Source organism: Medicago sativa, chromosome 1 (assembly GCF_051527215.1).
Source record: "Medicago sativa cultivar Bolivia chromosome 1, Bolivia_mono, whole genome shotgun sequence".
Lineage (NCBI taxonomy): Eukaryota > Viridiplantae > Streptophyta > Magnoliopsida > Fabales > Fabaceae > Medicago > Medicago sativa.
In genome coordinates, this window is record NC_140749.1 from 2975795 (window position 1) to 3003521 (window position 27727).

The following is a 27727-nucleotide window of genomic DNA, read 5'->3' on the forward strand; positions in this document are numbered from 1 at the left end:
ATGACACATCTAGGAAATTATTTTTAATGTTATTATTCTCGTTTTATCAACATTTAAATGAATATAACCAAAACTACATTTCAATTCATTTTAATCAAAGCCCAAAACCAATGAAGCACGGAAACGATACGAGTATCGGATACGAAGCGTATTCGACACGGCGATACGTCATTTATTGAAAAATATAGGATACGATACGTTTGAGAAAAATTAAAATAAAAAGACCGCTTCGAACATTTTTTTTTGACATAAATTGAATTTGTATTTACAGGAAAAATATTTACTGTCAAACCTAGAAGAGAAAAAATAACACAGATCTTAAACATTTATTTATAGTAAAAATAAAATGGAAACTTCATTCTTAAAAAAAAAAATGGAAATTGCAATCGTTGGTTAACGTATAATTGAATGGACAACTGGTTAAATGTATCAACTATCAATTAAAGGAAAAAAAATGCATCTGCAATGAGTAATGGAATCATAGAAAAATGTACTAGAGAGGGGTAATTATGGAGGAGAAAATTTTATATGAAAACTAAATGAAATAGCTGTATCAGTGACATCCGAAGCGTATCGGTAGCGTATCGCCGCGTGTCGACGACATATCAGAATTATTTTACTTTTTAAAAAATAAATAAATCAGATACTTCGTCGATACGTATCGACGGAGTATCGGGACGTATCGGCGTATCGGGGCGTGTCGGAGACGATACGTTAGCTATTTTGAAGTATCCGTGCTTCATGGCCCAAAACTAATAAAAGAATATAACGATTAATATATTCTCGTCATATTTAAACGTCATTATTCCAAATGCAGCGTCAAAACGATTGTGGGTAAACGTAATTATCAACGTAATCACTTTTCTTCGGAGAGGATAACGGTCAACAATCAAAGCCACCCACCAAGTAATTAACCATGTTTCTAGAACATAAAAACAAAGCTAAACCAAGATTCCCAACATGTACCATGGGACCAAAAAAGTAAATCCGGTGAATTAAAAATTTAAAAAAAAAAAAAAAAAAAAGAAGGAAACTACCATTCAGCATAAGCTCCATCAACATTGAAACCATCAAAACCACCTCCATTATTAGCGATACCTCCATTGTTACCCAGATCATCGTCCAGACCTCCATTGTTACCCAGACAGACCTCCAATGTTAAACTCAGTCATCAAGGTAATAATAAGACCCAGCATTCTTTTGCTCTCTGTCCTTTGTTGATTCAAGTTTGTTGATCCTTGGGCAAAAATTAGTTGGGTCTCTTCTAAATGTGACATCAAGATGCTGCAACAGTGAAATCAAATATAACTAATATTATGGATAATAATGCCTTAAATTTTTGGTTGAGCCTAACTCAACCTTAGACTTTAAAGGCAAGGGCTGCCCATGCTTTATAAACATTACACATGCCATATCTCTGAGAAATGTGGGACTAAATCACCCCTTTCCCACCCAACACAATGAAAGTGCCGGACAACGAAAGGCAACCCAAATGCCACAATTAGGCAGCTAGGGGGACCGCAATGAATGAGGAATTCCAAACATAATGCTTACAAACAATTCTTATATTATTATGCATTACAAGGCTTTCCAATTTGTATTACTGTAGTTTCCCGATAATATGGTTAAGGGTATTGAATAAGGACATAAACATCACTGGACCGTCATGATATTCCTAAAGAGACTTAAATGACCTCCGGAAAGTCCACTCCTTTGTCATCATCACTTCGCCTTGTCCCAAGACTTGTGCTTGGGGGGCTGTGGACCGTCATAATATTCCTAGGGTCCTAGAAGACCTCCAGAAGGACTCCAAAACCTCCTTAAGGGGCGTAGAGCCTCCAGAAGGGCATGGTCGCCCTCCAGAAGGACCCCCCAGGGTCTGGCGCGCTCTGCCAAGGGCGTTGGCCCATTGGCCTTCTAGAAACCGCCCAAAACTCACATAAATACATAAATACCCCTGTTACTTGGAAACCAAGTAACCAAAGCCCAAGCCCACAGCAGGCTATAAATACCACTCTTGGGAGCATTCCCAAGGCATCTAATCATCAGTCAAAACCTTAGAATACGATACTTAACCCTAGTATCCCTTACCGTACTTTTTTGCAAGTACAGTTGGCGCCGTCTGTGGGAAAAGGTAAAACTAGCCTTGACCACGTTTCTAAATCGCAAATCGTAATTTGGGAAACCTAAAACTAGACCTCTGAATCGTAAAACCCCTTTACGATTTGGAAACCCTGATGACAGTCAGTCATGCACTATTTTTAGAGTCTTTTTCATGATATTTTTGAGTTCACAAGCAAGTTTAAGCAGCAAAAAGAGCAGAAAAATAGAAGATTTTGAAGAAACAACTATGCTGATGTTTTTATTGAGTCTGTAGCAATTTTAGACAGACTGGGGGTGTGAAAAGCAGAAAATCTGGAAATGCTGGAAAACCAGAAATCGTAGCGCGATTTTCACAACCGTAGCGCGATTTTGGCTTGGCAGAATGCATGTTTTTGAAGCAGTGAAATCGTGGTACGATTTTCACAACCGTAGCGCGATTTTGGGCGCAACCAGACTTGCCTATTTAAGCTGAAGTCAGTTCCAAACATAGGGATTACGATTTTGGAGAGCGAAAGTGCGATTTTAACACCCAGAAGGCTGCAGCGGAGAGGATTTCATCATCTCTAACCCAGTTTATGTATGTTTTAATTCTTTCATTGATTATGCTATTTGTAAACTCAATTATGAGTAGCTAAATCTCTTAGAGATTAGGTCGGAGATGAACCTATGTAACCCTAATTGATATTATGTTGCTGTGAAACTCTATTGTTTATTAATGAATTTCTAGTCTTTATTCAATTCAATTGTTCTTAATGCTTTTTATATCCTGATCAAATATAAACATGATTTTGTGAGATCGAATGACTACTGACCATAGCTTTCGACTTAGACCTAATTGAATTGTTCTAATAAACATGGTTAGTCTAGGAATGGATAATCGTTTGTTAGTGATATTAGGTTAACGTTCATAAAACCTTCAAGGATTATTAGACCACCTAAGGAATTAGGGGCTGTAGTTTAAGAAGAGGGTCCTAACTCAAGGGATTGATTAGGGCTAATTTGTTAACTATCGTGAAACTAGAAAATCATTAGTAACAATAGGTGCAGTAACCAATTAGGGGAAACATAGAGGATTCGAAGACCTGATCTCATCTCTCTCCATATTTTCTTAATCAAATCTTATTCTTTTATTTGATTTCATAAAATCAAACCCAATCTACTGCCTAGTTTTATACATCCTATTTTTATAACGCGATTGAATTATTGAAGTTAAAAACAGTCCTCGTGGGATCGATATTTTTACTACTTCGATAGTATTTGGTGCACTTGCCAGAGATCTATCAAGTTTTTGGCGCCGTTGCCGGGGACTGTTGAATTATTTCAACAAGGCAATTACGTTATTATTTAGGATTTCTGTCTTTTATATTTTTGTATATATATATTAAAAAAAAAAATATTATGCACTTTGTTTTCTTCTCATTGTGCTTTGCTACTGAAGAGTTTATCCAAGTTTTGCAGCTATGATAGACAGGGTACTTCTCTATGACACAGAAGAGATTGCTAAGTTGCAGTATGAAAAATATATGCTATCTTTTAAGATCAAAATTTTGGACAACAAAATCTCGAGTTGTGGTCATTATGAGGCGAATCAACCAGGTAGTGATGGTGAAGGGAAGAAAGAGGTGATCAACATCGGTTACAATACTCAACTTCAGAATATTTTAGATGATTTCTTGGTGTCAAATCAAGTTTCATTTGAGAAGTTTGATGTTCAGTGTGGTGATCTTGTTGAGAAAGCACATGAGTCTCAGAGGAAGCAGGTTCAGATGGAGATTGAGTGTCGCAAGGTTGTGGTGGAAGAAAATCCAAAAGTGCGGAGTGTTGACATTTTCCCGAAGTCTGAACCAACAGGGATTAAGGAAATAACTCGTGTGCAAATTGATGCATGTCCTTCTCTAAGGTGGGAGAGCTTAAATTCCAAAAGATTAACAGTGAGTGCATGGGAGTATCTGATTCTTTATGCCAAGTTCATGGAATTCCTGCCTAACAAGAGGAAGAAAAAGGGTGATATATTCTTTTTATCATATTTGCCACCCTAACAAGTGGTTGAAGCGTCAAGCTCAATGACGTAAAAGAAAGCGCTTGGTGGGAGGCAACCCATCCTTTTTATTATGTCTTTATTTTCAGTATTTTATTTCTACTGTTGAGTCAAACAATTTGTCTTTAATTTTCATTTTGGTTTAACTCGGTTATACCCCCCGTTTATGTAATTATTCCTGCACTTGTTTATTATTGATGAATTTGCTTGTTTAGTTGACTCTTTACAGTTTAGTAACAAGTGTTTGATCAAAGTGGTATTCCAAAAGTTCAAAAGGAGGAGTGACTTGGTATTTCAAAGGCGAAGTGTACGGCAATAAAGATAGGTAGTCACAACTCCCAGAAATCTCAGCCATAAGGTTCATTGCCAAATTTTGTTTTTCAATTTACATATATTAGAATATTCCATGCATCTACATTTCTAGAACTTGCGATTTTTCTCTATTGTTGATTGATCTTTGTCATTAGCACACTGAGGCAAAAGTGCTTGGTCCTGTGAGCCTTTTGAAGCCTGCCCTGATTTTAATTGTTATATATTATCCATTTCTTAGCCAATTTGAGTCGGTAGGATTAGAACTTTTTGTTCGGTGACAAACTACATTACAAGCTTAGAGACTTTTAGGACTTGTCCCTCATTGTTTTTTCTGAGTTAGGCATTGTAGAATGTTGCTAAAGATTAAGTTTGGGGTTGCTATTGGAATTTGCAACCAACTAAGTTTGGGGTGGGGGTACTAGAGAATAATAGAACAAAAGAATGAACTTTATCATGAAAAATACACACAAAAATGGTGTATCAAAAAAAAAAGGAAAAAAAATGAAAATGAATGATGAAAAGAAAGGGACAAAACATTGAAAATCCGAGTAACTTCAAACTCGATTGTCCCTAAATGTTAAAAATATTCTCTAGTACCTTTGCATTGATTGTTATTCCACAAGGTGAATGATTGAAGAATTGAATTTTGTACTTTAACTTCCGTAGGAATGCCTAACTCAAATTTTGTGTAGCCTACTTATCCAAATATTATCCCACCTTCACCTAAGCCCCGTTATAACCCTTAAAGACCTCAAAGTGTGCATTGACATTGATTTTGATTGACGTTTAGAAACTTTTCAAGCGTATGGTAATATGTAGATTGCATGTCGACTGTGAACCCTATTCAATTTGTTGCGTGGAGTTGTGAATTGGTGGATGCGAACAAGTCAAACTAGCTCATCTTTAGCTAGTAAGGTGTTGAACTTTTGGGTACTATCGCTTGATCAGGTAATTGTTATTTTACTGTCGATTGTCAATATTGCAAGTAGATTCCTTGAGGACAAGGAATGGTTTAAGTTTGGGGTTGTGATGACAGTCAGTCATGCACTATTTTTAGAGTCTTTTTCATGATATTTTTGAGTTCACAAGCAAGTTTAAGCAGCAAAAAGAGCAGAAAAATAGAAGATTTTGAAGAAACAACTATGCTGATGTTTTTATTGAGTCTGTAGCAATTTTAGACAGACTGGGGGTGTGAAAAGCAGAAAATCTGGAAGTGCTGGAAAACCAGAAATCGTAGCGCGATTTTCACAACCGTAGCGCGATTTTGGCTTGGCAGAATGCATGTTTTTGAAGCAGTGAAATCGTGGTACGATTTTCACAACCGTAGCGCGATTTTGGGCGCAACCAGACTTGCCTATTTAAGCTGAAGTCAGTTCCAAACATAGGGATTACGATTTTGGAGAGCGAAAGTGCGATTTTAACACCCAGAAGGCTGCAGCGGAGAGGATTTCATCATCTCTAACCCAGTTTATGTATGTTTTAATTCTTTCATTGATTATGCTATTTGTAAACTCAATTATGAGTAGCTAAATCTCTTAGAGATTAGGTCGGAGATGAACCTATGTAACCCTAATTGATATTATGTTGCTGTGAAACTCTATTGTTTATTAATGAATTTCTAGTCTTTATTCAATTCAATTGTTCTTAATGCTTTTTATATCCTGATCAAATATAAACATGATTTTGTGAGATCGAATGACTACTGACCATAGCTTTCGACTTAGACCTAATTGAATTGTTCTAATAAACATGGTTAGTCTAGGAATGGATAATCGTTTGTTAGTGATATTAGGTTAACGTTCATAAAACCTTCAAGGATTATTAGACCACCTAAGGAATTAGGGGCTGTAGTTTAAGAAGAGGGTCCTAACTCAAGGGATTGATTAGGGCTAATTTGTTAACTATCGTGAAACTAGAAAATCATTAGTAACAATAGGTGCAGTAACCAATTAGGGGAAACATAGAGGATTCGAAGACCTGATCTCATCTCTCTCCATATTTTCTTAATCAAATCTTATTCTTTTATTTGATTTCATAAAATCAAACCCAATCTACTGCCTAGTGGCAAACAAAAATAAACTTTTATACATCCTATTTTTATAACGCGATTGAATTATTGAAGTTAAAAACAGTCCTCGTGGGATCGATATTTTTACTACTTCGATAGTATTTGGTGCACTTGCCAGAGATCTATCAAACCCCAACCCTTTTTCTTTACAAACCTAAATCGCACCTCACGTACGATTTAGAGAAAAGCCTTTCATCATGGCAACAGCCGAAGAGTTAGAATCCATGCGAACTCAACTCGCTCAATTACAAGATCGCAACGACGCCTTACAGGCTTCGATGGAGAACATGCAACAGAAACAACTGGAGGAGAAAGAGGAATCGCACCATGGCGAGATGGACGATCCGGAACCACAACCTCTGTCCGCCGAGATCTGGGGAGCGCCAGTTCCAGAAAACTTCAAACTGCCCCATCTCTCCGTCTTCGATGGGAAGAGCGACCCTATGGAGCACGTCACGGCTTTCAACACTCGCATGTCCGTAGTCGGAGCCCCAGACTCCCTCAAGTGCAAGCTACTGGCGGGGACTTTTTCCGAAGCCGCCTTGCGATGGTACATGAACCTCCCCCGTTTCTCTATCACTAGCTACCCGGACATGACAAGGAAACTCATCCAACAGTTCTCTGCCAGTCGCCATCGCAAAGTACCCGCAACCAGCCTCTTCAACGTTCGCCAGGGACACAATGAGTCCCTACGAGATTATCTGGCAAGATTCAACGACACGACCATAAAAGTCATCAATCCCAACCAGAAAGTATTTGTGGGCGCCTTCCAGAACGGTCTGAAGGCGGGACAGTTCAACGAATCCCTCGCTCAAAAGCCCGCCGATTCCATGGAGGAGATAATCGCCAGGGCAGATTGTTACATAAAGGGAGAAGAAAGCAACGCTGAGAAGAGGGCAAGGGACACCAAGGAACGAACGTCTAATACGGAGCGGCGACCTTATCAACCATCGTCGAGTAGAGATCGAGCTCCTTACCGAAGAACTAATTACAGGCCTTACGCGCGTCCGGAGGAATTCACCCCCCCTCAACACGAAGCCAGAACGCATTCTGAAGGAAGTCTATGAAGCCAAATTAATCCCAGATCCACCTTTACCACGATACGAGATCATGGGAAAAGACAAAAACAAATGGTGCAAGTATCATTGAATACGGGGGCATGACACTGACTCATGCATACACCTACGACAGGAAATAGAGAAGCTGATACAGAATGGAAAATTAAGAGGATATGCCCAGGACAGGAAGGGCGAGAACGAACAAAAGACGGAAAAGAAGAAGGACGAAGGGAGCGAAGGAAAGAGACACACGCTCAACACCATTTCGGGCGGTTTCTCCGGGGGCGGAGAGTCCAATTCATCACGAAAGAAATACGTCAGGCAGGTAATGCTGTGCCAAGAATACGAGACCCCAGACTCTGGGCGTGAACTTGATATCTCTTTCACTGCCAAGGATTTCCGAGACGTCGTACCACACGACGACGACCCCATGGTTATTACTCTGCAAATTTTCAAGTGGGATGTGAAGAGGGTGTTGATTGACCCAGGAAGTTCGACGGACATCTTATACTACGACACATTCGATCGAATAGGATTGGACCCGGAACTGCTACAACCTTTCAAGGGAACCCTGGCAGGATTTACAGGCGAACAGGTACACGTAAGAGGTTACATCACACTCAAAACAACGTTCGGGAGCGGCTCTCATGCAAAAACCATTCGAGTAAGGTACCTCGTCGTAAACTCGCCCAGCTCTTACAACATTATCATTGGTCGCCCCGCCTTCAACCTTTTGGGAGGTTTCCTGTCCACCAAGTTTTTGGTCATGAAGTATCCCTTGGATAATGGAAAGATTGGGACCATTCGAGGTGACCAGAAAACCGCTAGAGAATGCTATCTCAATAGCCTGAGACTGCAGAAAACAAGGAAGAAGTCCAGTAACGAAGAAACTCACGAGGTCAACATGATAGACCTCGATCCTAGAGAAGACTTCCAGCAAGAACGCCTCGACCCCATTGAAGACTTGAAAGAAGTATCCATTGGTCCAGAAGCACATCAGACAACTAAGATCGGCACGTCTCTATGCCAGGAAGAAGAGATCGCCCTCGTCAATCTACTACAGAGGAATCTGGATCTTTTTGCCTGGCACCCATCCGAAATGCCAGGAATGGACCCTGATATTGCCTGCCACCATTTATCAATCAAGCCTGGAGTGAAACCGGTAGTACAGCGGAAGAGGAAGATGGGCGAGGAAAGAAGGAGAGCCGTGGACGACGAAGTTAAAAGATTAGTCGACGCCCGCTTCATCAGCGAAATAAAGTACCCAACATGGCTGGCCAATACCGTCCTCGTGAAGAAGGCGAACGGGAAATGGAGGATGTGCGTGGATTATACAGATCTAAACCTGGCATGCCCAAAGGATCCTTACCCGCTCCCAAACATCGACCATTTGATTGACAGCGCCTCAGGGTACAACACCCTGAGCTTCATGGACGCCTACTCTGGTTACAACCAAATACGAATGGACCCTTTAGACGCCCCCAAAACAGCCTTCATGACCAATACCAAGAATTACCACTACGAAGTCATGTCTTTTGGCCTGAAAAATGCTGGAGCCACTTTCCAAAGATCTATGGACACCGCCTTTAAACACCAGATAGGACGAAACCTGGAAGTGTACATCGACGATTTGGTAGCAAAAACAAAGGACGGACGTAGCCACACGGAAGATTTGGAAGAAATCTTAGGGCAAGTAAGAAAGTACAGAATTCGATTAAACCCAACAAAGTGTTCTTTCGGAGTGCAAGCTGGGAAATTCCTAGGTTTCCTCTTAACTAGGCGAGGTATCGAAGCAAATCCAGATAAGTGACAGGCGGTCATCAACATGAGAAGCCCGTCCAGCATAAAAGAAGTCCAACAGTTGACAGGAAGGTTGGCCGCCCTGTCCCGCTTCTTATCCTGCGCCGGTGACAAAGCTTTCTCCTTTTTCGCTTCCATTATAAAGAAAGAAAAATTTGAGTGGACACCAGAATGTGAAGATGCCTTTCAACAGGTAAAAATGTTTTTATCTAGCCCGCCAGTCCTTCGGCGACCAAACCCAGATTCCATCCTTTTCCTATACTTGGCGATCTCCGCAAACGCTATGAGTACGGTATTGGTCGAGGACTCAGAAGAAGGAGAAAGGCCGATTTACTTCGTCAGCAGAGTATTCAAAGGCGCCGAGCTACGCTACCGAAATTTAGAGCGCCTGGCTCTGGCCGTAGTCGCCACAGCAAGAAAACTGCGTCCGTATTTCCAAAGCCACAGAATCGTCGTAAAGACGGATTATCCCATCAGACAAGTGCTTGGGAAACCAGACCTGGCGGGAAGGATGGTCGCCTGGTCCATAGAACTGTCAGAGTACGACATCCAATTCGTACCAAGAGGAAGCATCAAGTCCCAGGTTTTAGCAGATTTCGTGGTAGAACTCACCTCCCCGTCCCAAGAAGAAGTTCCCTTCGTGTGGCTTTTATCCGTTGACGGCTCCTCCAACTTGAAGGGAAGTGGCGCAAGCGTCATCCTAGAAGGTCCCGAAGATATCATCATAGAACAATCCCTCAGATTTGAATTCAAAGCAAGCAACAATCAGGCAGAATATGAGGCACTAATCGCCGGCATGACATTGGCACAGGAAATGGGGGCTGAAAACTTATGGGCAAAAGGCGATTCTCAGCTCGTGACGAGCCAAATTACAGGCGAGTACCAGACGAAGGACCCTCAACTCATCAAATATCTGGAAAAGGTATGAATCCTAGCCAAAAGATTCGTGTTCTTTGAAGCTGTCTACGTGCCACGAGAACAGAACTCCAGAGCATATATACTGGCGAAGCTTGCCAGCACCAAACGACCGGGCAACAACAGAACCGTCATCCAAGAAGTAATCTCAGCGCCCAATATCAACTTTGAAATAGTTCACCACGTCGCCGAAGAAAACGCCGGCTGGATGGAGCCACTACTTAGGTACCTAACCGGTTCTTTCACGCCCAAGAACAAAGATGAAGAGCTGATAGTCAGAAAGAGAGCTTCGAAGTTCGTTATCATCTCGGGTAAACTCTACAAGCGAGGTCGAACAAGCCCCATGTTACGTTGTTTAGCGGAAAGTGAGACCCACCTGGTGCTTCTCGAAGTTCATGAAGGCGTGTGCGGCAGCCACATAGGAGGGCGAGCTCTAGCTGCAAAGCTCCTCCGCGCAGGATATTACTGGCCCACCATGCTCCAAGACAGCTCAGACTTCGTCAAGAAATGTGACAAATGCCAAAGATTCTCCGATAAAAAGCACGCCCCAGCAGTAGAACTTACTTCAGTATACTCCCCCTGGCCTTTCCATAAATGGGCAGTTGACATTGTAGGACCTTTTCCTCTCGCCCCAGGACAACTGAAGTTCCTCATAGTAGGAGTCGATTACTTTACTAAGTGGATTGAAGCAGAAGCCGTCGCTAAAATAACAGCTGAGAGAGTCAAAAAAATTTACTGGAAGAAAATCATCTGCCGTTTCGGTCTACCCAAATTCATAGTATCTGATAATGGGACCCAATTCGCAAGCTCGTCCGTGGTAGAATTATGTAAACACCTGGGAATACAGACAAAGTTCGTCTCAGTAATACACCCGCAAGCTAATGGGCAGGCCGAGTCAGCCAACAAGGTCATCCTCAACGGCATCAAGAAGAAGTTGGAGGCCGCCAAGAGTCTCTGGGCAGAACAGCTCCACGAGGTAAGTACATTTTCAATTTAATTTCTCCAAACTTCCAATGAAATGTGTCACACGTATGAACGTCGCCCTGGTCAAAATAAGCACAGGTACTATGGTCCTACCACACTACACCACACTCTTCGACAATGGAGACGCCGTTTACGATGGTCTACGGCACAGACGCCATGCTCCCAGTAGAAATTGATACCCCCACTTGGCGGAGAGATACTTTTTGTGAAGAAGGTATCAAGATTTATATTTATTCATCTAACTTGCTGTTTCGCAGGCAAACAATTTTTCTTCTTACAGTTTTACTTCTTACGACTCCACCATATAAATTCATGAGTTATTTCTTTGAAAAGCTAATGAGATAGGTCTTGCGGTTAGCATGGATGTGATCGACGAGGTGAGAGAGCAAGCTCACATAAGAGAATTCGCCGCCAAACAAAGAGCAGCTCGCCGCTACAACTCAAAGGTGGCGCACAGAGAAATGAAAGAAGGCGACCTCGTATTAAAGCAAGTGGTAGCCCTTACAAGGATAGGAAAATTGTTCCCCAACTGGGAAGGCCCGTATCGAGTTCGAGAGAAATGTTCCCATGGAGCTTACAAATTGGAAGAACTGAGCGGAGAAGCTATCCCCCGCACTTGGAATATAGCTAATCTACGCCATTATTACAGTTGATTTTTCGCTTTTCTTTTCTTTTTTTCGTAGTTTATCATCTTTTTGAATAAGGCTGGCCTAAGACCACCACTATGACTTGTGATTTCTTTGAATAAATTGAATAAACAGAAGGTTAGGGTAGCACTCTTTTCCCCTGCAAGGGCAGGGGTTTTTAACGAGGCGCCCTCTCCTTTTTTCAAAAGTTGCTAGCTCCTACTATTGCATGAAATGTCATTGTCAAAAATTTAAATGCAGGCTCGCCAGTTCCGTCAACCCTGGAAGGGCTCTGACGTAGATAATTAACTTCAACCCTGTAGGGGCTCTGATGCTCGCCCAAAGCGCCAACCCTGTAAGGGCTATGGCGGGGTTCGACTGAAAGTTCCGTCAACCCTGGAAGGGCTCTGACGTAGATAATTAACTTCAACCCTGTAAGGGCTCTGATGCTCACCCAAAACGCCAACCCTGTAAGGGCTCTGGCGGGGTTCGACTGAAAGTTTCGTCAACCCTGGAAGGGCTCTGACGTAGATAATTAACTTCAACCCTGTAAGGGCTCTGATGCTCGCCCAAAGCGCCAACCCTGTAAGGGCTCTGGCGGGGTTCGACTGAAAGTTCCGTCAACCCTGGAAGGGCTCTGACGTAGATAATTAACTTCAACCCTCTAAGGGCTCTGATGCTCGCCCAAAGCGCCAACCCTGTAAGGGCTCTGGCGGGGTTCGACTGAAAGTTCCGTCAACCCTGGAAGGGCTCTGACGTAGATAATTAACATCAACCCTGAAAGGGCTCTGATAGTCGCCCAAAATAAGGGCTCGCATAATTTTGATCAACGTAACGATAACCTTAGAAAGGTTCCAATAAAATTTGACAATCTCAAACCTCGAAAAAACTAGAACGCATCGTCATCCAGAGGGAAATCACGCAACATAAAGACAATAAAATAAAAACAAACAGCAGGCCCATACAAGTGCGATCATATGATCAAAATGCATCATGATTTAAAAACTAAAGAGTTCCCATACAAAATCCAAAAGGCAGAAAACAAAACAATAAAATTGTTCACGAAGGCGCTGTAGAAAGTCGCCATAATTTAAGATACAAAACCATAAAATTATCAGAACTAGCATGAATCATTCATCGTAAACAAGCTCGCCATCAATGATGACCTTAAAGGGATCAAGCTCTTCAAGTTTGGTGTCAGGATTGAACAAAAGCACCTGCTCCTTAGCACGACTAAAGCCGTTTTCAAAGTATAGCGCAAGAGCTCGCCGTCCCTCATCCACCGCCGCTTCCGACTTCTCCAAAGCAGACTTAGCCTCGTCCCTCTCCGCCTCTGCCTCCTCTTTTGCCTTTTTCATTTCTTCCAGAGCGTCTTCAGCGGCCTTTTTATCCTTCAACGCCTCCTTCAGGCGGCCATCTAGTCCGGTGGATTTGTGCTTCCACTTCTCAACATCCTCCGCAGCATCTTTATACTTCTTCTCCACCAGATCCTGTTTCACCTCTAGACAATGACTCAGCAGCAAGGTCCTCAAGGCAGCAGTGCCAATATCGGCCACCAAGTCGCTGCACTTGGCTTTTACCCCAGCTTCAACATCAACCTTCGCAAAGGGCACTTGCTCTTTCAGGTACCTACAAGCCGCCAGACCGCAATAAGTCACCTCTCGCCCAGGACAGATAAAGAAAATCGACTAAAAGGCACTCAAAAATACTTACTGACGAATGTCGAACTCCGAATGCCAAAAGGATTCCATAACTTCGTCATTCAGCGACGTCCCACCAACTTCCTTCCCCGTCGGGGGGCGGCCTCCTGCACCCTTAGCCCCTCGGACTGTTCTTGATTTTTTGGATTATGATGGAGATTCGATGGAAACGAGGGTGTGTTCCCCCCCAGCGCCCTCCAGGTCATCCACCTCAATGACCCCAGCATCCCCCTTTCCAGAAGGTTCTTTGCGCTTTAGCCTCCTTAAGGAGACGCCCGCCGAGCCACTGGACACATAACCGTCAGGATTCTTGCTCTTCTCAAGCTCGGCGAGATACTTCCTCATCTCCGCTCCAGTAAGGGGCAACATCTCCTCTGAAAAGAAAACCAAATACATCAAGTTAGTAAAAACATATGATAATCCTTGAACGAAGCCCAACATAAATAATTAAGAGAACACTCACGTAAATAAGCATTCAGACGAACCACGTCGCCCTCCCTATTTAACAGCTCATGAATATTGGTTAAAGGGGCCTCCTCCAAGAAGTCCACAAGTGCACGCTCATAGGGCGACATGGCGTCACGATCATAACCTTTCACAGCCAAAGGAGTACTAGTCCACCTAAGTGGAAACTTGGGTACTCCATTCACCAACACGGAAGATGTAGAACATTCCGGTGCACCCTGTACCCTAACAAATGTATCTCGCCATTCTTTCTTAAAGTTACAGGCATAAGTAGGAAAAAGCCTTTTTCCAGAATGGGCCGAAATAGAGATCCACGTACCCTTGTTAACATCTTTGGTCCCATAGAAGTGGAAGAACACGCCAACCGAAGGCTCGAGACCCAGGGACTTGCACAGAACCTCGAAGCCACGAATAAACGCCCAACTGTTAGGGCGTATTTGAGTAGGCGCCACATTGAGGAGCCTCAAGACGTCCATCTCGAAGGGCGTGAAAGGAATTTTCACGCCAAACTCCTCCAAAACCGCGGTATAGACGAAGTAGGATTCGTCGCCCTCGCCCATCATCTCTTGGTCACAGGCGCGCTCGTCAGGATCACAGGACAATAAAACCACGTCCTCCTCTCGTCCAGTTGCAGAGATATTAAACTTGCTCCTAAAGCAGTCAAGAGCAGAAACATCAACGTACAATGACTCTTCCAACCGCACATCCTAGGCAAATGGGGCCATTTCTGCTAACCTAGAAGCGTTTTCGTCTCCAACCAACCCTAAGGGAGACTGAAACGGACGAATCTCCTGGCAATCGTCCTCCTTATGATTCGTCCCTGAAGTGGCAGACAAGAACACACAGTCACTATCACTACCCGAATTGGCGCTAGATTCGCTAGATAAATCGCTAAACAACTCCTCCCCGAATAAACCATCATAATAAGTATCCCAATTTATCATCCCATCAGGACCGGTGGCATGTTTCAAGCATTCCTTCCTCAAACGATTTTTCTCAACTAGATCAATGGGTTGAACCAAACTCCCTTTCTCATCGCACTCCCTAATCAACACCATACCTAATTTCGAACTCTCACGAAGCGTAACAATAAAGTAAAATTTGAGAGAGGTTAAGGAATTGAGAAATACCTGTGAAGGAAAAATAGAAAAATCTGCTGAAGCCGCTTAAGCCGGTAGGGAGTTAGAAGAAGGGAGCTTGAACACCGCAAACGGAAGCAAAGAAATGAAAATGAGTGAAAAGCCAAACACGTCCTTTAAAAAGGTAAGATCGCCTCGGGAAGCGTGTTTGAAACGATTGAGTGGAACAACGTCGTTAGATCTTGACACGTGGCGATCATCGGGGACGAGGAGAATACGAAACGTTCAGAAGGCGAGCTATCGATGTCAAGATCGCCACACGAAAAACTTCGCCAAAACTCCTGATGACATTCTGTCATTACGTAATATTAGGGACTTATTGTGACATTTTGATAGAGTTCTTATGCAATTTCTACTGTTCTGGAGTGCAAAAAGCTTAAATGTTGAAGTCTGTTCGAAGGAAATCGCGCCACGCCAATTTCAAGCCGTGCTGCGATTTTTGAAGCAAAATTACATACTCCCTGTTTGAGGGAAATCGCGGCACGCCTATATACATGGCGCGGCGCGATTTTGACGGGTCAGGCCCATGACTTCTATAAATACTGCACTCAATCTGAAGAACAAGGGTTACGATTTTGGAGAGCAAAGTGCGATTTTGAGACATCGGAGACGGGTAGAAGGGCGATTTCTTCATCCTTTTACCAATTCATGTATGTTTTAATTATTTCATTGATTATGCTATTTGTAAACTCGATTATGAGTAGCTAAATCTCTTAGAGATTAGATCCAAGATGAATCTTTGTAACCCTAATTGACACATGTTGCTGTGAAACTCTATTTTGTTTATGAATTCAATTCTAGTTTATTCAATTCAATTGTTCTTAATGCTTTTTATATCTTGATCACATATAACTTGATTTCGTGAGAATGAATGACCACTGACCATGGCTTTCAACTTAGACCTAATTGAATTGTTCTAATAAACAGGGTTAGTCTAGGAATAGATAATCGTTTGTTAGTGATAATAGGTTAACGTTCGGTAAAACCTTCAAGAATTATTAGACCACCTAAGGAATTAGGGGCTGTAGTTTAAGAAGAGGGTCCTAACTCAAGGGATTGATTAGGGCTAATTTGTTAATCATCGTAAACTAGAAGAGGGTTCATAACAAATAGGTGCAGTAGACCAATTAGGGGAACTTGGAGGATTCGACGGATCTGATCTCATCTCTCCCATATTTTCTTAATCAAATCTTTACTTTTTTATTTGATTTCTTAAAATCAAACCAAATCTACTGCCTAGTGGCAAAACAAAATACACTTTTATACATCCTAATTATATAACGCAATTGAATTATTGAAGTTAAAAACAGTCCTCGTGGGAACGATATTTTTACTACTTCGATAGTTATTGGTACACTTGCCAAACGTCTATCAAGTTTTTGGCGCCGCTGCCGGGGACTGTTGAATTATTTCAACAAGGCAATTACGTTATAATTTAGGGTTTTTGCAATTTAATTTTTCTGTTTTTAATTTTTTTTATTTTTCTGTTTTCATATTCACTTGATTACTTTGCGTTGTGCAGTGCTACTAAGGTATTTTGCTGTTTATGCGAGGTAAACAGAGCTCGGACGATTTAGAGTACGATCCGGAAATTGAAAGAACTGCTAGAGCACTTCGGAAAGCTGTCCGATCGCAAAGGTTAGCTCAATCCGTTCCACCGGGTGTTCGAGAACAAGTACCGGAGCAACTCTCAAGTGAATCTGAAACAATCTCTTCTCCTAAATCTGCAACTATGGAAGGAGAAGGAGTTGTACCACCAAGACCTAAGCTTGGAGACTACGGGTTAGCCACTCATCGCGGTCAACTGACCCACACTTTTCAACCAGCTAACCCCGTAGCTTTCGACATCAAGACAACTGTCCTCAACGGTTTAAGGGACAAGCAATTCGATGGGACTGAAGCTATGAGTCCTCATGAACACTTGAGCCATTTTGCTGAAACCTGCGAGTTTTGTGTGCAACCAGCCACCGTGACTGAAGCACAAAAGAAGCTAAGGCTATTTCCTTTCACCTTGACGGGAAGAGCAAAAGATTGGTTGCTAACAATTCCAAACGGGACTGTCCAAACATGGGAAGAGTTAGAGCTGAAGTTCTTGGAGAAATACTTCCCTATGTCTAAGTATTGGGACAAGAAGATGGAGATCTCTAACTTCAAGCAAGGAGAAGGTGAATCATTGTATGATGCTTGGGAGCGATTCAATTTGCTTCTTAAGAGATGCCCTAATCATGAGTTCACCGAGAAGCAATACCTCCAAATCTTCACTGAGGGGGTAACATCAAACACTCGAATGTTCTTAGATGCTTCCGCGGGAGGTAGTCTCAAGAGCAAAACTGATCATGAAGTCCAAGCTTTGATAGAAAACATGGCTGGAAATGAGTATCGTGCTGAAGCTAAGAAGAAGGAAAGAGGAGTGTTTGGGGTGAGTGAACAAACTGCTATCCTTGCTAACCAAGCAGCGATGAACAAACAAATCGAAGCTCTAACTAAGGAGTTTCAAGGCTTCACTTTGGCTCAAAAGCAACAACAAGTAGCTGCAATCAAGTGTGACTTATGTGGTGAAGAACATCCCAACGGTGAATGTGTTCCAGAAGGGTCAAATGAAGAAGCTAACTTCATGGGAGGTTATCAAAGGCAGAATCAATACTACAATTCAGGCATTAACAAGCATCCCAATCTAAGCTACTCAAATAACAATGCTTTGAACTCTCAGATGCTCACTACTCCTCAACAACAACAAAGGAAGCCATCAGCTCTTGAGGAAACTATGATGAACTTCATGAAGATGACTCAAGGCAACTTTGAAGAGATGAAGAAGAGTCAAGAAGCTGAAAGAAAGAACAATGAAGCTTCTAGGAAGCTGCTTGAAACTCAACTGGGGCAATTAGCTAAGCAATTGGCTGAACAAAGTAAAGGCGGATTCTCAGGTAACACTAAAGATAACCCTAAGAATGAGTCTTGTAATGCTATTGAATTGAGGAGCAAAAAGGTTTTGACACCTTTAGTTCCAAAAGCTCCAAAGAAGGTTGATGATGTAGTTGAGGTAGAGGAGGATGATGTAGTTGAAAAGAATGATCATGGAGTAGTTGAAAATGAAAGGAAGAAAAAAATAGAGGGAGAAAAAAGTGAGAAGTTAATTGATGAAGATTCAATCTTGAGGAAGTCGAAGAGTCAAATTTTGAAAGATGGAGACAAACCACAGGTTATTCCATCATATGTGAAGCTTCCATACCCTCACCTTTCAAAGAAGAAAGAAAAGGATGAAGGCCAATTCAAGAAGTTCATGCAACTTTTCTCACAACTCCAGGTGAATATTCCTTTCGGTGAAGCTCTTGATCAAATGTCGTCGTATGCTAAGTTCATGAAAGACTTGTTGACTAAACGAAGGAAGCCTAAGGATGATGAGAACATAGCACTTTCTGAGAATTGTAGTGCTATTCTTCAAAAGAAGCTGCAACCTAAGCTGAAGGATCCTGGAGCTTTTACTATCCCCTGTTCAATTGGACCAGTAGACATTGGAAGAGCTTTATGTGACTTGGGAGCAAGTATAAATCTGATGCCACTTTCAATGATGAAGAAGCTTAAGTGTGGGGAACCAAAACCAACAAGAATGACTATTACTTTAGCTGATCGGTCAATCTCTTATCCTGTCGGTATACTTGAAGATGTGCTAGTCAAGGTTAATGACTTGGTGTTCCCAGCAGATTTTGTGGTCCTAGACATGGCTGAAGATGAAGACATGCCACTCATTCTAGGAAGACCTTTCCTTGCAACTGGTCGTGCTTTGATTGATGTTGAACGTGGAGAGCTAATGTTGAGGTTCCATAAGGAGCAGGTAGTCTTCAATATCTTTGAGGCAATGAAGCACCAAGATGAGAATCCCAAGTGTTACCGGATTGACGTTGTGGAAGAAACAGTCGAAGATAAATCCCTTGAATCTCAACCTATTCAATCTAAGGAGGTGGAAAGTGTGGAATCTATAGATAAACAAGAAGTGATTGAAGATGTTGGAATGATAGAGGGTGTTAAGCAACTGGAAGTAAGCAAAGAACAGATGCAACAACAATCATCAGGAGACATCCGTGACAACAAGTATGGGGGATTGACAACTGGTAACAATGAAATAAAGACTACTACCACTGGTCCAGGTGGTAAATTGGCTTATAAGAGGATTCCCTGTGGGATGCGTAATGGGCCGGCTGCTTTTCAATGGTGTATGCTTTCAACTCTCTCTGATACTTTAGAAAGAATTAGGAGGTACTGTGACGAAGGGTTGGCAAGAAACAAGCCTGTTGATGAAGCTGTGGACCTAAAAAGGTCTGGTGCACAAGGAACTTTCAAGGGTAAGGAACAAAAGCTGAAACGGTACCGTAAAGGAGGACTCCCAAACAATGAAGAGGGAGCCACATCAACTGATCCTTAGGGATAGTCATCAGTCAAGCTAGTGACGGTAAAGAAGCGCTGAGTGGGAGGCAACCCACTATTTATTTTTCAGGTATGATTTTATTGCTTTCAAAAACAAAAACACAAAAATATTTTTCTTTTCTTTTAATACAAGGCAGGGAAGTTTTAAAATTTTTTTTTTCAAGGATACCTCTTGCCAAGAAAATCATGCAAGGTACTGATGTCTTGCATGATTCTCTCCTCAAAAGTTTTTCAAAGATTCAATGAACTCAGGCATTTTTCAAGAAAACAAAAATTTTGGCCTGAGGAAGCAAAGAATTCCCCCCTGTACATTCAAAATCGAGCCGCGCCTATATATGGCCGCAGCGCGATTTTCAGAAGCAGCAAAGGTGACCCCCTGTTTCACCAAAATCGCGGCACGCCTATTATCCACCGCGGCGCGATTTTGGCTGTTATGTGAAAAAAATATAGCCGTTGGAACTATCCGTTACTAGCCGTTACAAAAATTTGCCCGTTATTGCCCGTTACAATGCAAAATCGCGCCGCGCCTTGCATATTGGCGTGCCGCGATTTTGCCCAAACAGCACTATAAAACCTTCACTGTTCATCATCATTTTCATTCCATTCTTCCTACCTTTCTCTACCAAAACTTCCCTAAACTTCCATTTACGAATTCTCCTCATCCTCATCTCCTTTTTCACTTCCTAACCATCATCATACCACATTACTATCACAAATTCACCAATCCAAACCACCATCAAACCACAATCATTTCAAACCTTCCCAAACTTCACAAAACTTTCCCTTCACCATCTTCCTAAACCACAAATGGCCTCCAACCAAAGAAACACCCGCTCAAAGAAAACTACCAACCCCAAACCATCCACAAGCAAATCCAAACGCCCTCGTGCCGCATCCGAACCACCCGAAAACGCCATCCATTTCATCAATGACCAAGCCCAAGAGTTCCATCAATCTATGAAAAGTTTCGAAGTCATAGGGGAGAGGAAGTTTGATTTCACAAAGCTAGTGAAATATCCTTTCTTTGAGTCTGAATTAAGAAGGAGGGGGTGGACGAGATTGAATGAGATGATCGACGAGGCAAACAACAAAACGGTGATCGTCGAATTCTTTGCAAATGCAAGGGTGTCCGATACACCCTTTCAATCTTTTGTTCGAGGAAAGTACATTGATTTCAGCCCGGATGCTCTCAACGCATGGCTGAATGTTCAAGCACCGGAGGAGTGTTGGGTAGAAAAATTGAGGAGGGAGAGATTTGCCATTACGGAGGATACATTTGATGAGATCATCACAACCATGTGTAGGCCTGGGTCGACTTGGAAAAAGTCCCGGATGCTTACTTATGCGGAGATGCTGCCGATACCCAAGGCGTGGGTATCATATGTGGTCCAGACTCTTGAGAGTGCATCTTGCACTTCTGAAATTCCTCTCAAGAGGGTGCTTGCTGCCTATGCCATCATCAAGGGGCACCCTATAGATATTGGCCGCCTCTTGGCCAATAGTCTTCATGATCTAGCAACCGGGAACACCACACAATTGGGACATGGGAGTCTAATTAATTGGTTGTGTGAGCAAGAATTGGTGCCGGCTTATGATAGTGATCTTAACACAAGCAATATGAAGCCAATCACCGACTCGGTCATGGATGGGTTTGTGAAGAAGTATGAAGGCTATATGAAGGAGAGAGAGAGGGAGGCAGCAAGGCAACAACGAATGGAGCAAGGAGGGAGTAGTAGCCAAGGGGGTTATGCTCCTCTTCACCCAAAGCTTGAGGAATTCATGCATGTGCAAGCTAATTGGATGAATGAGACTTCGGACCAGCTGTGGGTGAACCGTCCTAGGTTCTCAGCTGCGTTTGCTGCGGAGGCTCAATTGCATATGGGTCCGATTCGTGGGTCTTATGAGAGGTTTGGAGGCTCCCGTGAGCACATGGAGCAATATTTTACACATCAAGAAGAGTATGGGCTGCGCATGAGGAGGGAAATCACTGATGATTTCAATACCACCGAGCAAGATCAAGGGGATGGCATCTTTGAAGGATTGAGGACACCAGGGGCTGGACACTCGGATGATGATCAAGACATGGGCTGATCTACTGATGGATTAGCATTTTCTGCTTTGTATTTTATTTTTCAGTCATTTTTCTTTTGATGTATTTTCTTTTTATTTTCTTTTTAATGTCGAAGTCCATTGAACTTATTTCCCTATTGTAATTGCTCCTGCACTTGTTTTATTAATGAATTTGTTTTGTTTCATCTGACCTATTCCAGTTTAGTAACAATTGTTTGATGAAACGGTATTCCAAAAGTTCTAAAGGAGGGGTGACTTGATTCAAAGGCGAAGTGTACGGCGTTGCTAGGTAGTCACATACTCCCAGAAATCTCAGCCATAAGGTTCATTGCCAAATTTGTTTTTCAATTTACTTATATTTAGATTAGTTTTACATGCAACTACATTTCTAGAACTTGCATTGTTTCTCTATTATTGATTGGTCTTTGTCAATTACACACTGAGGCAAAAGTGCTTGGTCCTGTGAGCCTTTTTGAAGCCTACCCTGTTTTAATTTGTTGAATTTATCCTTTCTTAACCAATTGTGAGCCGGTAGGATTAGAACTTTTTGTTCGGTGACAAACTACATTACAAGCCTAGAGACTTTTAGGACTCGTCCCTTAATGAATTTCTGAGTTAAGGCATTGTAGAATGTTGCTAAAGATTAAGTTTGGGGTTGCTATTGGAATTTGCAACCACCTAAGTTTGGGGTGGGGGTACTAGAGAATAAGAGAACAAAAAAAGAAAAGAATTATGAAATTGTCATGCAAAATATACACAAAAATGGTGTATCAAAAAAAAAAAAAAGAAATTGAATGATGAAAAAGGGACAAAACATTTAAAATCCGAGTAACTTCAAAATCGATTGTCCCTAAATGTTAAAAATATTCTCTAGTACCTTTGCATTGATTGTATTTCCACAAGGTGAATGATCGAAGGATTGAATTTTGTGCTTTAATTTCCGTAGGAATGCCTAACTCAAATTTTGTGTAGCCTACTTATCCAAATATATCCCACCTTTCACCTAAGCCCCGTTACAACCCTAAGACCTCAAAAGTGTGTAATGATATTGACTTTGATTGATGTTTAGAAACTTTTCAAGCGTATGGTAATATGTAGACCTGCATGTCGACTGGTAGAACCCTATTTCATATTGTTGCGTGGAGTTGTGAATTGGTGGATGCGAACAAGTCAAACTAGCTCATCTTTAGCTAGAAGGAGAATGAACTTTTGGGTACTATCGTTTTGTCAGGTAACTGTTATTTTACTGTCGTTTGTCACTGTTGCAAGCAAATTCCTTGAGGACAAGGAATGGTTTAAGTTTGGGGTTGTGATGACATTCTGTCATTACGTAATATTAGGGACTTATTGTGACATTTTGATAGAGTTCTTATGCAATTTCTACTGTTCTGGAGTGCAAAAAGCTTAAATGTTGAAGTCTGTTCGAAGGAAATCGCGCCACGCCAATTTCAAGCCGTGCTGCGATTTTTGAAGCAAAATTACATACTCCCTGTTTGAGGGAAATCGCGGCACGCCTATATACATGGCGCGGCGCGATTTTGACGGGTCAGGCCCATGACTTCTATAAATACTGCACTCAATCTGAAGAACAAGGGTTACGATTTTGGAGAGCAAAGTGCGATTTTGAGACATCGGAGACGGGTAGAAGGGCGATTTCTTCATCCTTTTACCAATTCATGTATGTTTTAATTATTTCATTGATTATGCTATTTGTAAACTCGATTATGAGTAGCTAAATCTCTTAGAGATTAGATCCAAGATGAATCTTTGTAACCCTAATTGACACATGTTGCTGTGAAACTCTATTTTGTTTATGAATTCAATTCTAGTTTATTCAATTCAATTGTTCTTAATGCTTTTTATATCTTGATCACATATAACTTGATTTCGTGAGAATGAATGACCACTGACCATGGCTTTCAACTTAGACCTAATTGAATTGTTCTAATAAACAGGGTTAGTCTAGGAATAGATAATCGTTTGTTAGTGATAATAGGTTAACGTTCGGTAAAACCTTCAAGAATTATTAGACCACCTAAGGAATTAGGGGCTGTAGTTTAAGAAGAGGGTCCTAACTCAAGGGATTGATTAGGGCTAATTTGTTAGTCATCGTAAACTAGAAGAGGGTTCATAACAAATAGGTGCAGTAGACCAATTAGGGGAACTTGGAGGATTCGACGGATCTGATCTCATCTCTCCCATATTTTCTTAATCAAATCTTTACTTTTTTATTTGATTTCTTAAAATCAAACCAAATCTACTGCCTAGTGGCAAAACAAAATACACTTTTATACATCCTAATTATATAACGCAATTGAATTATTGAAGTTAAAAACAGTCCTCGTGGGAACGATATTTTTACTACTTCGATAGTTATTGGTACACTTGCCAAACGTCTATCAACTCCAAGCAAGGCCCTACGCGTAAATCAGTGAACGCCCAAAACAGGCGATCGCCCAAAACTGACATCAGGCGTACTAATCACTTCGCCTTGTCCCAAGACTTGTGCTTGGGGGGCTGTGGACCGTCATGATATTCCTAAAGAGACTTAAATGACCTCCGGAAAGTCCACTCCTTTGTCATCATCACTTCACCTTGTCCCAAGACTTGTGCTTGGGGGGCTGTGGACCGTCATAATATTCCTAGGGTCCTAGAAGACCTCCAGAAGGACTCCAAAACCTCCTTAAGGGGTGTAGAGCCTCCAGAAGGGCATGGTCGCCCTCCAGAAGGACCCCCCAGGGTCTGGCGCGCTCTGCCAAGGGCGTTGGCCCATTGGCCTTCTAGAAACCGCCCAAAACTCACATAAATACATAAATACCCCTGTTACTTGGAAACCAAGTAACCAAAGCCCAAGCCCACAGCAGGCTATAAATACCACTCTTGGGAGCATTCCCAAGGCATCTAATCATCAGTCAAAACCCTAGAATACGATACTTAACCCTAGTATCCCTTACCGTACTTTTTTGCAAGTACAATCACCTTCAAATCACCCTCTAGAATGCGAGTAAAGTAATTCTGCAATTCAGATCCTCGAAAATGGGTCAAAATTTCCTGCCAATCAGGGGGGTCCTGCAAAGGGAAAGAAAGGTTAAAAATGAAAGCAATGAAACCTCAACCATGTTTGTCCACCACGATTAAAAATTGTGGTAATTTCTTACTGTGAAACAACCCAAGTTAGGCTTGAGTTTTCCAGCCAAAACCTTAAGTGCAGTGGACTTCCCAATTCCATTTGTCCCAACCAAACCAAGCACTTGCCCCGGCCTGGGAACCGGCAACCTGCAATTACAATTACAATTCTTTGATTGTATTAAAAAGCAAAACATAAAAACATAAGTCACAGCACACACAACTACACAGACCTGTGAAGCATAAAGGAATTAGGACCATATCTATGAATGGTATCTTTGTCCAAATCCTTTGGCAAGTTGATAATTTCGATGGCTCCGAAAGGACATCTCTACAGCAGCAATATCATCATCATCACATTATTAACAAAACAAAAGCGAGCATCTTTAAAAAAGTGACTGAATAATGAATAGAATAATAATAATACCTTAATAGAAACAACGCATCCAATGCACAATTCCTCAGATATGTAAGCAATCTTGGACGCAGAAGTAACCTCAACGCATAATTTTCCACTTTCGACAACAGGACAACCCCTCTTGCACTCTTGAAAACACTTTTTCGGTCTGCATTTGTCGTTGTGAACGATGGCAATAAGGGTCGATCGTTCATCAGACATGTTGTCCACGAAAGTGGACGGCGCAAACAAAATCTAAATCCCAAATTACAATCAGAAAATGAATAGAATTGAATACAAAATCGAAGAGTTTACCGAATCGAGAAAGGAATGGGAGTGTTAAGGTTTTTCTATTTTTTTTTTTTAGAGAGAGAAAAGGACGGGGTTTTTTAATCTCAAAATAAATCTAACCTTTCTAAAACATCATCAAGATAATTATTTAGTTCCTGAAATAGACGGGGAGAGCATATGCCAGTTTAGAAACATTCTTCCAGAAATGACAGCTAGGTTTAGCAGCTAAACATGCTTCTTGCAGAGCCAATTTCACCGCCACCACCGCACTTTCCTTTTCCGGAATTTTTTTTTGTCTGCCCTATATTGAAAAGCAAATTCCAAATCTGCCCTACATGAAAAAGAAAGTCCAAAACTGCCCTACTTTTTCTCTTTCTCTTTATTCCCCGCAAAACAGGTTTGGGGGGTGTCATTCCCAGCAATTTCGTTTTGGGGGGAAGGCCCTGTTTTTTTGTCTTATTATGTTATTCCCCGCAAAACAGGTTTGGGGGGTGTCCTTCCTAGCAATTTCATTTTGGGGGGAAGGCCCTGTTTTTTTGTCTTATTATGTTATTCCCCGCAAAACAGGTTTGGGGGGTGTCCTTCCCAGCAATTTCATTTTGCGGGGAATAAAGAGAGAGAGAAAAAGTAGGGCAATTTTGGACTTTCTTTTTCATGTAGGGCAGATTTGGAATTTGTTTTTCAATATAGGGTAGACAAAAAAAAATTCCTCTTCAAGGGGCGGTGGGTCGGGTTTCTGTTTGGCATTTTGACAAACACTTGATGGGGGAGGATTCAATGAAGTAGAGACAAAATAATATGTTATGTTATCAGGGAGCATATAATAAATTTTATAAATTTGCGATAAGTGATTATTATACTTTGAAAATTTATAAATTCTAATGTCATTTTTCACATGAACAATACAATGATGAAGCCATAATCAGCTTTAGAGTTTGATACTTTGTTCCACAAATAAGCAATTTTTTGACGTACACAAGGGTCATGAGGATATTTTATTTGTTTTCCACCAAATGATTAATGGTTCGTTAGAGTTCTTCAAGGACCTTGTCCCCGGTTGAACAACATATCTATGGCGATAAGGTATGAGGGATTATATTTGAACATTTCCTTAGCTAGGAGGCGAATTATGTTTGAATGGGAAAATATAAAAAGGGAGGTGACAATTACATACATACATCATCATCGTCATCATGTTTTGCAATTTAGACCCTTGATCAAAGGGAAGACCTCAAAGAAGGTCAATTATTTAAGGGTTGAATATTTTTTTTTTCCTTATAAATATATCAACTTTTAGTCTCTATAAAATTTTCAATGACCACTTTTGGTACCTAGTGTAGCCTTTGTATTTTTTTTTTTTTAATAAAATTGTGCAAAAATGTGTAGAATATTGTAAAAATCTCTCCCAAATTTTTTTTGAATTTTTCAACAAAATATGAATTAAATATAAATTTTTAACCGCCAAAATATAAAAACCCAAATTTCCATTTTTTATGTTGAAAAATAATCAAAATATGTCATGTGCATAATACACATAGTCAAATTAAATAACTTATTTTGAGACAAAGGGAGTAAAAAAAGACGAAGAGAGTAAAAAAGGAAAGAAAAAGAACTAATCCATAATCTATGATTAAGAAAATAAAACTTTCTACCAACCACTATTTTTATTCAAAAGTTAAAATAAATAGAGGTATTATTTCTATATCATTCACACAAGATAATTGTACCGTAGTAAAAGTTGAACTCATACTCTTGCATAGCATCGTGGTATGTTAGATTCGATGGGAACTTATAAATTGGTGTATATGAATTCTCCCAAAATCCAAGTGCTTCTTCGGACACTAAGAAAACAATGAACCTCCATGTGTTTCTACCATGCTAAAAGCTTAGATACATACATTCAAAAAAAAAAAAAAAAGGAATAGAAAGCTACCTTTTTCATTATGCCTTCTAGGAAATGTGTTGTCTGGTCAAGGACAAGCAAAACTAATCATGTCCCAACCTTCAACAACAAAAATCCCAGAAAAATCCAGAAGAAAATGAAGAAAATCTAATGTTTTTGAATTAAAACTAACGGAAAGTACCAAAATGTGTAACAGAGAGAAGTTAAGGGACCAAAATAAATCGAATTTTAATTAAGGGACCAAAACGATACTATCTAAATAGTTAAGGAACCAAAAATGCAATTTAGCCTAGAATATAAAAGATATAAT

At 41.1% G+C, this 27727-nt stretch overlaps 1 protein-coding gene and 1 non-coding gene across 2 annotated transcripts; both read right to left on the reverse strand.

Moving 5' to 3' along the window:
• Positions 1-1012: 1012 nt before the first annotated feature.
• LOC146951746 (ABC transporter E family member 2-like) lies at positions 1013-26199 on the reverse strand. Its single transcript, XM_085754743.1, has 7 exons — positions 25635-26199; positions 25254-25478; positions 25060-25157; positions 24859-24976; positions 24680-24769; positions 1129-1284; positions 1013-1098 (listed from the first exon to the last, which is right to left on the reverse strand). The coding sequence occupies exons 2-6, from the start codon at positions 25443-25445 to the stop codon at positions 1165-1167; spliced, it is 618 nt and encodes a 205-aa protein (XP_085610869.1). The 5' UTR covers positions 25446-25478; positions 25635-26199; the 3' UTR covers positions 1013-1098; positions 1129-1164.
• On the reverse strand, positions 17334-17440 carry LOC146951747 (small nucleolar RNA R71). Its single transcript, XR_015025238.1, has one exon. It is a non-coding gene; the product is annotated as a small nucleolar RNA R71 (small nucleolar RNA).
• Positions 26200-27727: the final 1528 nt, after the last annotated feature.